Source organism: Entelurus aequoreus, linkage group LG16 (assembly GCF_033978785.1).
Source record: "Entelurus aequoreus isolate RoL-2023_Sb linkage group LG16, RoL_Eaeq_v1.1, whole genome shotgun sequence".
Taxonomy (NCBI): Eukaryota; Metazoa; Chordata; class Actinopteri; order Syngnathiformes; family Syngnathidae; genus Entelurus; species Entelurus aequoreus.
Window position 1 is genome coordinate 1,961,544 of NC_084746.1, and position 12,033 is coordinate 1,973,576.

Sequence of the window (12,033 nt, forward strand, 5' to 3'; positions counted from 1 at the left end):
GTGCAGAGGTTTTTATTTTTTCAATACATTTTTTTTTTTTTTTTATAAACCTTTATTTATAAACTGCAACATGTACAAACAGCTGAGAAACAATAATCAAAATAAGTATGGTGCCAGTATGCTGTTTTTTCCCAATAAAATACTGGATAGGATAGAAATGTAGTTTGTCTCTTTTATCCGAATATTAATCGATTAATTGAAGTAATAATCGATAGACTAATCGATTATCAAATTAATCGTTAGTTGCAGCCCTAATTTCTATTCTTCTTGAGACAACAAGGAAAAGTAGCTTCCATATGAGGACATAAATCATGGTCCCAATAACATTGCATCTAATAGACAATGTCTCATTAGCACCCCTGCTGGTGACATCTATCAAAATGAGGGTGGTCCCAAAAAGGAGGGATTTTTCAAATTGACTGTGTGTCGCTTTTAAAAGTGCTCCCCCCTCTGGTCAACATATGAAATAACAAGTGTGTGTAAGAAATTGAAATGCGCCCCCTTTTGGCCAAAATTAATCAAATAAATGCAAATAAATATGTTTATAGAGACATACTGTAATAACTTGAAGTAAATAATGAAGATTAAAAATCAATCATAAACACAAAAATAAAAAATTAACTAAAAGCTTATCTTTTTTATATTTGCATAGTATGTATATATTATTAATGTTGTAAATACACATCTTTATATATCTAGAAAGGGTGGTCCTAAAGAGGTAGGCATTTTTCGGAGGTCTCAAGAAGGTAACAAATACACGTATGTGTGTGTGTGTATGTTTTCTTGTATTTCTACTAGGGCTGCAACAAATAATCGATTAAAATCGATTATTAAAATAGTTGCCGATTAATTTAGTCATCGATTCGTGGGATCTATGCTATGCACATGTGCAGAGGTTGTTTTTGTTGATTTTTTTAATACATTTTTAATTTGTTTTTTATAAACCTTTATTTATAAACTGCAACATTTACAAACAGCTGAGAAACAATAATCAAAATAAGTATGATGCAAATGTGCTGTTTTTTTCAATAAAATACTGGATAGGATAGAAATGTAGTTTGTCTCTTTTATCCGATTATTAATCGATTAATCGAAGTAATAATCGACAGATTAATCGATTACCAAATTAATCGTTAGTTGCAGCCCTAATTTCTACCCTTCTTGAGACATCAACAAGGAAAAGTAGCTTCCATGTGAGGACATAAATCATGGTCCCAATAACATTGCATCTAATAGACAATGTCTCATTAGCACCCCTGCTGGTGACATCTATCAAAATGAGGGTGGTCCCAAAAAGGAGGGATTTTTCAAATTGACTGTGTGTCGCTTTTAAAAGTGCTCCCCCCTCTGGTCAACATATGAAATAACAAGTGTGTGTAAGAAATTGAAATGCGCCCCCTTTTGGCCAAAATTAATCAAATAAATATGTTTATAGAGACATACTGTAATAACTTTGAAGTAAATAATGATGATTAAAAAACAAATTACAAACAAAAAATAAAAATAATGAATTAACTAAAAGTTTAAATTGTTTATATTTGCATAGGATGTAAATACTAGGGCTGCAACTAACAATTAATTTGATAATCGATTAATCTGTCGATTATCACTTCGATTAATAATCGGATAAAAGAGACAAACTACATCCAGTATTTTACTGAAAAAAAAACAGCATACTGGCACCATACTTATTTTGATTATTTTTTTCTCAGCTGTTTGTACATGTTGCAGTTTATAAATAAAGGTTTATAAATAAAATAAATAAAAAATAAAACAAAAAATTGCCTCTGCGCATGCGCATAGCATAGATCCAACGAATCGATGACTAAATTAATCGCCAACTATTTTTATAATCGATTTTAATCGATTAGTTGTTGCAGCCCTAGTAAATACACATCTTTATATATCTAGAAAGGGTGGTCCTAAAAAAGGTAGGCATTTTTCGGAGGTCTCAAGAAGGTAACAAATACATGAATGTGTGTGTGTGTGTGTGTGTGTGTGTGTGTGTGTGTGTGTGTGTGTGTGTGTGTGTGTGTGAGAGAGTTTGATGCTGCGGTCTCAGAAAAGGAAAACAAGCTCTATCTGGGCTGCAAGACCGACGTCTCCATTACTCAGTGGAGTAGAAGACAAGTCCACTCGGGGCGTTCTGACGTTTCCTTCAGAAAGCGTTCAAATGAAATCCCTCCAGCAGTTCAGAAAGGGCCGGAATGTTGCAATCCAACGGCGCAGAAATATTTCAGCTGCGTTTCGCCTGCCACGTTCTGTCTCTCAAGCTGGAATTCTTTGGGACAACAACATCGTAAGTCACAGGAAGTCTCCATTATGGGCCTCGGACTTGCGGTGCAGCCACATATTGAATGACATAAGAGGAGGGCGGCCCGTGAACTCCTGTGCTCCCACTCAGGGAAATCCCCTGCGGCCACTCGGGGGGATGTGATTCTTCCCCTGCGAGCCCCCGTGTGAGGCTTGCAGGCAGAATGCATGATTGTGCAGGATTGTCTGCAGTTTATTCACATGCCTGATCAACTGCTGGGCTGGGAAGGAAGCAAAGTCACGCAACTCCTGTTCTTATTCACGCCATAAAGTGTCGCTACCGGCAGCAGTCAAGTTTAGTCAGAGCTGGGCAAATATTTTGACTCAGGGGCCATTGAGAGAAAAAATGTGTCTGGGGGGGGCCAATGTGTATAAATGATATATACACATTTAGCTGTACAGTTTGTGTGTTTAACTCCCTTTTTTCAGGAACACTAATACCAAAAGTGACAATAATAATAATAATGGATTAGATTTTATATAGCGCTTTTCTATTATTAGATACTCAAAGCGCTCACAGAGAAGTGGGAACCCATCATTCATTCACACCTGGTGGTGGTAAGCTACATTTGTAGCCACAGCTGCCCTGGGGTAGACTGAAGGCTGCCAGTTTGCGCCTACGACCCCTCCGACCAACACCCGTCATTCATTCACCAGTGTGAGCGGCACCGTGGGCAAGGGTGAAGTGTCCTGCCCAAGGACACAACGGCAGCGATTTGGATGTCAAGAGGCGGGGAGTGAACCTGCAACCCTCAGGTTTCTGGCACGGCTGCTCTACCCACTACGCCATGCCGCCCCCGATTTCTGATAGAATTCTAAAAAAATTATGACGGACCACCTCAAAAAACTGGAATGGAATTTTACAGTTTTTTACTAGGGATGTCCGATAATGGCTTTTTGCCGATATCCGATATTCCGATATTGTCCAACTCTTTAATTACCGATACCGATATCAACCGATACCGATATCAACCGATATATGCAGTCGTGGAATTAACACATTATTATGCCTAATTTGGACAACCAGGTATGGTGAAGATAAGGTACTTTTTAAAAAAATTTATAAAATAAGATAACTAAATTAAAAAAAATTTCTTGAATAAAAAAGAAAGTCAAACAATATAAAAACAGTTACATAGAAACTAGTAATGAATGAAAATGAGTAAAATTAACTGTTAAAGGTTAGTACTATTAGTGAAGCAGCAGCACGCACAATCATGTGTGCTTACGGACTGTATCCCTTGCAGACTGTATTGATATATATTGATATATAATGTAGGAAGCAGAATATTGATAACAGAAAGAAATGGGGGGAGGGAGGTTTTTTGGGTTGGTGCACTAATTGTAAGTGTATCTTGTGCTTTTTATGTTGATTTAATAAAAAAAAACCCAAAAAAACCGATACAGATAATAAAAAAACCGATACCGATAATTTCCGATATTACATTTTAACGCATTTATCGGCCGATAATATCGGCAGGCCGATATTATCGGACATCCCTATTTTTTACCAAATGGGACACCCAAAATGTACATTAAAGGTCTACTGAAAGCCACTACTACCGACCACGCAGTCTGATAGTTTATATATCAATGATGAAATCTTAACATTGCAACACATGCCAATACGGCCGGGTTAACTTATAAAGTGACATTTTAAATTTGCAGCTAAACTTCCGGTTCGAAACGCCTCTGAGGATGACGTATGCGCGTGACGTAGCCCGGGGAACACGGGTATGCCTTCCACACTGAAGCCAATACGAAAAAGCTCTGTTTTCATTTCATAATTCCACAGTATTCTGGACATCTGTGTTCGTGAATCTGTTGCAATCATGTTCATTGCATTATGGAGAAAGAAGCTGAGCAAGCAAAGAAGAAAGTTGTCGGTGCGAAATGGACGTATTTTTCGAACGTAGTCAGCAACAACAGTACACAGCCGGCGCTTCTTTGTTTACATTCCCGAAAGATGCAGTCAAGATGGAAGAACTCGGATAACAGAGACTCTAACCAGGAGGACTTTTGACTTGGATACACAGACGCCTGTAGAGAACTGGGACAACACAGACTCTTACCAGGATTACTTTGATTTGGATGACAAAGATGCAGACGTGCTACTGTGAGTATGCAGCTTTGGCTTCTAAACATTTGATCGCTTGACCGTATGTGCGCAACTTTTTTTTGCGTATGTACGTAACTTTTTAAAAATATATAAGCTTTATGAACCTTGGGTTAGGTGAACGGTCTTTTGGGCTGAGTGATTGTGTGTGTTGATCAGGTGTTTGAATTGTATTGGCGTGTTCTATGGAGCTAGGAGCTAGCATAGGAGCTAGGAGTTAGCGTAACAAACACGTAGGTGTTTTTATGCAGGATTAATTTGTGGCATATTAAATATAAGCCTGGTTGTGTTGTGGCTAATAGAGTATATATATGTCTTGTGTTTATTTACTGTTGTAGTCATTCCCAGCTGAATATCAGGTCACCCCCGCCTCTCACAGCATCTTCCCTATCTGAATAGCTTCAACTCCCCACTAGTCCTTCACTTGCGCTTTACTCATCCACAAATCTTTCATCCTCGCTCAAATTAATGGGGAAATTGTCGCTTTCTCGGTCCGAATCTCTCTCACTTCATGCGGCCATCATTGTAAACAATAGGGAACTTTGCGTATATGTTCAACTGACTACGTCACGCTACTTCCGGTAGGGGCAAGCCTTTTTTTTATCAGATACCAAAAGTTGCAATCTTTATCGTCGTTGTTCTCTACTAAATCCTTTCAGCAAAAATATGGCAATATCGCGAAATGATCAAGTATGACACATAGAATAGATCTGCTATCCCCATTTAAATAAAAAAAATTCATTTCAGTAGGCCTTTAAAATAAAGAAAGTGGGATTTACAACATTAACTATGAACAATAAAAGACTGAATATTAACAACTTATGAACGTCGCTCCTCTTTTACTTCTCACAGCAGCTCCTCCATAGTTGTGTCTCTTTTACAATCAAGCAAAACACAACAAAAATGGAACAAACAGCAAATGCAAAGTGTAATAAACACCTACAATATGATATATTATCGCTTTTATGCAGAAATTTGTTGTAAAAATCTGCTCCCGCATGCGTTTGGGGCTGGCTGCTCTGAAAACAAGCCCCGCCCACTCTGCTTTGTTCCTGGTCTGAGCTGCTGTGACCTAGATTACCCTAAAAAACTCCTATAACACTCAAAAGCACAGATTTCAACCATTGAAATACTTTATATAGCTCAAGACTTACGGTTATTTACAATCATCATGTGAGACATGACGACAGATGTATTTTTTCTATGCATTCTAAATATTAAATAAATACGATCAGAAGTCTGCTTACAATGGAGCCTACGGGAGCCTTTAAATTATGCCAATAGAGCCTCTAAAAAAACATCCAAACACCTTTGTTAAGGTTTTATATACATGATCTAAGTATATGTGTAATGTACTAACGAGCACAATTATAATAACATTTAATATTTACATATTTCGATCATTTTAAGCATATGCGGCGCATTAAATTAAAAAATGCATCACAATGTTTCCTTTTTTTTTTTTTCTTCATCACTGATTATGAGAGCCAACAAAAATAATAAGACATCACTTACTGTGCAAGGTCTGCTGTCATTAGTAGGGTTGGGTATCGAGTATCGATTGGAACCGGGACTAACTTTCCGATTCCCCCGGAATCGTTCAAAAGTTTACATTTCGATTCCTAGTTTCGATACACAGTCCGCCGACCGGAAAAAAAGAATAAGTCCGCCGACCGGAAGAAGAAGCCGCTGAACACCAACGAAGAAGCGCCCACCGCCGGAAGTGTTAGCATAGCCGAGCCTATGTAGCCGAGCGAGTCAGTCAAGCATGGATAGCGGGCGTCGGCGGTCGAAAGTGTGGCTTTATTTTACTAAAAAAAATGAAATATCGGCGAAATGTAACACGTCCGACAGGACTGTTTCGTGCTTCGGAGGGTGCACGTCGAACATGATGAAGCACCTCCGAGTACAAATAAATGCGTGTCCCGTCTTCGACGCGCTGCGCCGACCGTCCTCCTCTGCCTCTTCCTCTGGCTCCGACCCCCAGCCTGGCACCTCGGTGACTGCATGGCAGTCCGAATCCGGTAAGTAAAACAATATATATGCAATAAATAATGTGTTTGGCGCCAACGTTGAGGCAGCTAACAAATTAACCCGCATATTTTTTCATAGACAATTTACAACCTGCTAGCCAGGCTCCGCGATGTGCTCGGCGTACTCCGTTCACCGTAGCGGCAATGGGGAAGATGTCAGTGCCACAGACGGAAGAGTGCCACAGAAAGGTCACTGCACACATAGTCAAAAAACTGCATCCCTTTTCAGAGGTGGAATCTCCAGCATTTAGGTTAGTTAAGCAATAACGCTAGAGCTAAGCTAATTGATACTGGGCTAAGCAGTAACAGCAACATTACATGTTTGTTTATGTTTGCAGGGATATGGTGAAAACTCTCAACCCAAAATACATACCACCTTCCAGGGACTACCTGTCAAACACATTGAAGAATCGGAATTGAGAATCGCCAGGAATCGGAATCGGAACAAAGAATCGGAATCGGAATCGTTCGAATTCAAACGATACCCAACCCTAGTCATTAGGATGTTGACTGCTAGGGCGTTCATATATTCCCATTTAGAATGTCTCATAATCCTCACAAAGATACAAGATGGAGGTTCCAGGTCCTAAATTGGCTGTCAACGTGTCCCAACTCTGTCGGATTACCTACTCAGACATCTCATGTCCGGGTGAGAGACATGATTTACCATCTACAATAAACGTCCAAGGAGCAGAGAAGCGAGGAAGCAGCTGACCACTCCATGATGTAAACATAGCGACACACAGATGTGATAACGTCACCGTTATAAATAGTTTGTCTGCGTTAGCGCTTATAATAACAACATCACTAATGGTTAATAGTCAAGTCACGAACTGTAGATGGAGTATTGTTGGCACTTTTTTCTTGGCCGTATGTGGGCTCTGTACCGAGGATGTCGTTGTGGCTTGTACAGCCCTTTGAGACACTTGTGATTTAGGGCTATATCAATAAACATTGATTGATTGATTGATTGATTTTTGAATAGTGAAGCTCCCATTGGCTCCTCTGTAAGCAGACTTTTATTGAATATTTAGAATGCATGACAGATAATGATTCTGAAAGTTTTCAAAAAGTGCAGTTGGCCTTTAAGAATATATGAAATAAGAAAAATAGTGACAGGAGAAGTCCGGCTCACCTGAGTTTCCTGGATAATTTAGTAGAATAGTCCTGGCTTAAACAAACGAGACGTCCTAAAACCTGCTCAGTCTACTGGGATGCTGAAGAAAATAAGTTATCCAGCTAGTGATGTCAGAGACTCACCTGGCTCCTTGGCAGTGACGTCTTTGGAAAGCTGTCTCACTATGACAGACAGCTGGGCCTGAAACCTCTGCAGCGCTTTATGTAGTTCCACGATGTCTGCACCGTGGCCTCCAAAAGTGGCATTCATCTTGTCCACGGCGTCTCGCAGCAGGCTTACATGTCTCTCCAGGCCGCTGCCTGGCTCTCCAATACCAGCAGAAGCGCCGCCCACCTTTTCAAGCGTGCTCACTCGTCCTTCCACTCCTTGAAATCGGATAGACACGGTGGACACTTGCTTGCTGAGAGTGTCCACTTTGTTCTTCAGCTCCTCCATGTGGACACCTACAGGGTCCAGCGCCGGCTTCTTTGCCGCCTGGCAGCACGTTGCGTTTATTTGGAACATATCTTGGCTGTATTTGCTCAAGGAGTCACTCAGGCCAGTGACTGCACCGGCAAGACCAAGAACATTATCTTGGAGGTTACTCAACCCCTTCTGGAAGTCATCCATAGTCTTGGAACCCTTGTCGCTGCCAGCTGAACCCTTTTCGATGTCGTCCTGCATTTGCTGCAGCTTGTCAGTATTTGCGTTGACGACCGTGCCGAGGACATTTAAGTCGTTTTTGTAGCGACGCAGATCAGTCCGGATGTTTTCTAGACTCGTATTTGTTGGTAAGAAACTTCCTGCACCAACAGTTGCTTCTGATCCGGAGCACCCTGCAGAGCACATTTCTCCGACAGCGTTGATTTTGTCGTCCAAACCCTGCAGGAGGAACTTGTTGTTGCTGACTTCCGCCTGCATGGCGTCCATGGAGTCTCCAAACATCCCTGGAAAAGAGTTATTGCTCATCTCCACCAGCATACTGGTAAACTGGTCCTCCATGCTGTTCAGACGCTCATCCAGGACTTGGCGCAACGATGCCACCTCCTCTGAGATGGTCCGCGTCAGCTTCCCCTCTACGTAGAAGCAATGAGTCTCTGCATTTTGTTCGGTGACGTTGATGCGGGCCTCCAGCTCTTCAATCAGCGGGCTGAAGTCGTTGTTCTCTCGAGGCGCTGACAGGTGTGCCAGCTCGTTGTCGATGCGAGCGTTCAGGGTCCGGTAAGCCTCTGTGATGCGGTCGATCTCACGCCACAAGTCCTTGTGGTCGCTGTGGTCTTCTTGCTTCTTAACAGGGTCTGTTTGCCTCTGAGTCCGCGAAGGCCCGTCTGCAGCCACCATGTCCAAACGCAGCGCCCGGATCTCCTTTCTTATGGCAGCCTCCTTGTTGTCTACCAGTGTGGTCAGGCTGTCCAATCCTTGGTCACGGCTGTCCTCGCAGGTCTTCTGTAAGGACTGGATTTTGCTGCTGCATGACGCTTGTATCTTGTCCAGCTGTTCCTTCATTGTTTTGTCTTGCTCGTTCTTCAGCTTCTCCACTTTTCCGTCGATATAGCTCTGAACAACATCTAGCTCCATCATGGTGGGTGTCTGCGACTGCGAGGCATCCATCAGGACACGAATTTGCCCCTCGTGACTCGTTACTGCCCCTCGCAGGTCTTCCAGCACCTCCTCCTTGCCTTTGAGCGCATCGTTGATATCGTCCAGGCGAGCTTCTATTTTTTCTAGGACCTTGTCTCCGGCCATCCCACCTCTAGAAGCCTGGTGGCCATCCAGCACTGCAGGACTCTCCTCAGGTCCGGGGATCGCTGCACTATCTGGTGGTTGCACGTTGTTGAAGAGGGTCACCAACATCTTCTTGGTGTCATCCTGGAGGTCTGCGCGCAGGTTGGCATTTAACTCCTTAAAGGCAGACTGCAGGTCCAGGACAGTCTGAGAGAGGCGCCGAACTTCACCTTCCAGAAGGTGCACCTTTGCCGCTGTCCCATCATGCTTTGTCTCATGGTGCCCCGTCTCTCTGCGCTCTGGTCCTAGAAGCAGGGAACACAGTGATCCTTTGTGTTCAAAGTGAATCAACACATCCATGGAGAAAATGTCTTCTTACTCTGCGGGTGTCTGCTTGTATACGTAGGATTAGACGGACCATCGTAAGGCTGAGTTCTCTGCGCTATGTGCCGTTCTGGGGTGGGTTTTAGATCCCTACAGCCGGGTCCTTGGTAGCCCGGACAGCATCGCCACTCCAACTCTGTGACCTTCTTGTAGGAGATCTTGTATGTGGGGCGAAACCGGGTTTGGTATCTGCAGAAGGTAACAAAACAGAAAGTATTTCTTAACAGAGGAGAGCAGTTTCTATTTATACTTTTACGGATGAGTGATAGGGACAATCAGCAAGCAGTTTTCAAATGATTCACTCAATTAAAACTGTTCACAAAAATGACCAGCCAGGACACCAAAACACTAACCAGGTACCAAATATGGTAGATTGCAGATTTGATCTTTTAGCTTTCTTGCTTTTATTGTGCACTTTGGATATCGTTGAACGCCACAAGCCATCTGTTTTGAGTGACTTTCACGACAATACAATAACCCAGGTGATATAGCGAGATCAGCGGCTTACCGTGTTTTGTTGACGGCAATAAGGAAAGAGGCCATGCGGTTGGATGAGAGCGAGGAACAAAGCCCGGCTGACATACAGGTTGCAACTATAGACTGGCTAATGTTACATTTCTACAGAGTCTGTAACTTTATAATGCTAAAATACTGTGTATATTGACAATAAAAGGCTTTACTATTCTATATCATGTAAATGACTCCGCTGCACAGCTGCTTTGAGTTGTAAACAATTAAAGCTCAGGACTATAAATAAACTAAGCTATGAGCTACATCGCGAACGTAATAACGGATTATATAGCTAACTTGTCCATTGCCAAACACAGGTTGCACTGATCCAATTAAAAGTAGTTTGTTTTAGGAAAATCATTCTTTATTTTGCTGGAGGACAGTGGTGCTGTTGTCTTACAGTACAAGGCTAAGTTAGCTACACAACGACGCGAGCTAAAAATGCTAGCGGATCATTCACACATGGAGCAGAGCAGAGGCGACAGAATGTGCTGTCTAGCCCGACCACAACACCGGCAGGAGCTAGCTGGCAACAGCCTCGGTACCAACTAACCGCTATTGACGCCGACCACAACCCCGGCAGGAGCTAGCTGCCATCCAGCCTTGGCACCAACCAACGCCCATCGAGTCTAATCACAACACCGGCAGGAGGTAGCTGCCATTCGGCCTGGCTACAGCCTCGCCTCGCCAACCAACGCCCATCGAGTCTAATCACAACACCGGCAGGAGCTAGCTGGCAACAGCCTCGGTACCAACTAACCGCTATTGACGCCGACCACAACCCCGGCAGGAGCTAGCTTCCATCCAGTCTTGGCACCAACCAACGCCCATCGAGTCTAATCACAACACCGGCAGGAGCTAGCTGGCAACAGCCTCGGTACCAACTAACCGCTATCGACGCCGACCACAACCCCGGCAGGAGCTAGCTGCCATCCAGCCTTGGCACCAACCAACGCCCATCGAGTCTAATCACAACACCGGCAGGAGGTAGCTGCCATTCGGCCTGGCTACAGCCTCGCCTCGCCAACCAACGCCCATCGAGTCTAATCACAACACCGGCAGGAGCTAGCTGGCAACAGCCTCGGTACCAACTAACCGCTATTGACGCCGACCACAACCCCGGCAGGAGCTAGCTTCCATCCAGTCTTGGCACCAACCAACGCCCATCGAGTCTAATCACAACACCGGCAGGAGGTAGCTGCCATTCGGCCTGGCTACAGCCTCGCCAACCAACGCCCATCGAGTCTAATCACAACACCGGCAGGAGCTAGCTGGCAACAGCCTCGGTACCAACTAACCGCTATCGACGCCGACCACAACCCCGGCAGGAGCTAGCTGCCATCCAGCCTTGGCACCAACCAACGCCCATCGAGTCTAATCACAACACCGGCAGGAGGTAGCTGCCATTCGGCCTGGCTACAGCCTCGCCTCGCCAACCAACGCCCATTGAGTCTAATCACAACACCGGCAGGAGCTAGCTGGTAACAGCCTCGGTACCAACTAACCGCCATCGACGCCGACCACAACCCTGGCAGGAGCTAGCTGCCATCCAGCCTTGGTGCCAACCAACGGCCATCGAGTCTAATCACAACACCGGCAGGAGGTAGCTGCCATTCGGCCTGGCTACAGCCTCGCCTCGCCAACCAACGCCCATCGAGTCTAATCACAACACCGGCAGGAGCTGGCTGGCAACAGCCTCGGTACCAACTAACCGCTATCGACGCCGACCACAACCCCGGCAGGAGCTAGCTGCCATCCAGCCTTGGCACCAACCAACGCCCATCGAGTCTAATCACAACACCGGCAGGAGCTAGCTGGCAACAGCCTCGGTACCA

At 44.1% G+C, this 12,033-nt stretch overlaps 1 protein-coding gene across 2 annotated transcripts in view; it reads right to left on the reverse strand.

The window, feature by feature from the left end:
* emilin2a (elastin microfibril interfacer 2a) overlaps positions 1-12,033 on the reverse strand; it is a 60,445-nt gene that overhangs the window by 33,086 nt on the left and 15,326 nt on the right. For both annotated transcript variants that reach the window (XM_062023764.1, XM_062023763.1), the window contains exons 3-4: positions 9,684-9,877; positions 7,723-9,609 (exon numbers count right to left, since the gene is read on the reverse strand). In XM_062023764.1, the coding sequence (XP_061879748.1) occupies positions 7,723-9,609; positions 9,684-9,877 (2,081 nt within the window). The remainder of the gene's footprint in view (positions 1-7,722; positions 9,610-9,683; positions 9,878-12,033) is intronic.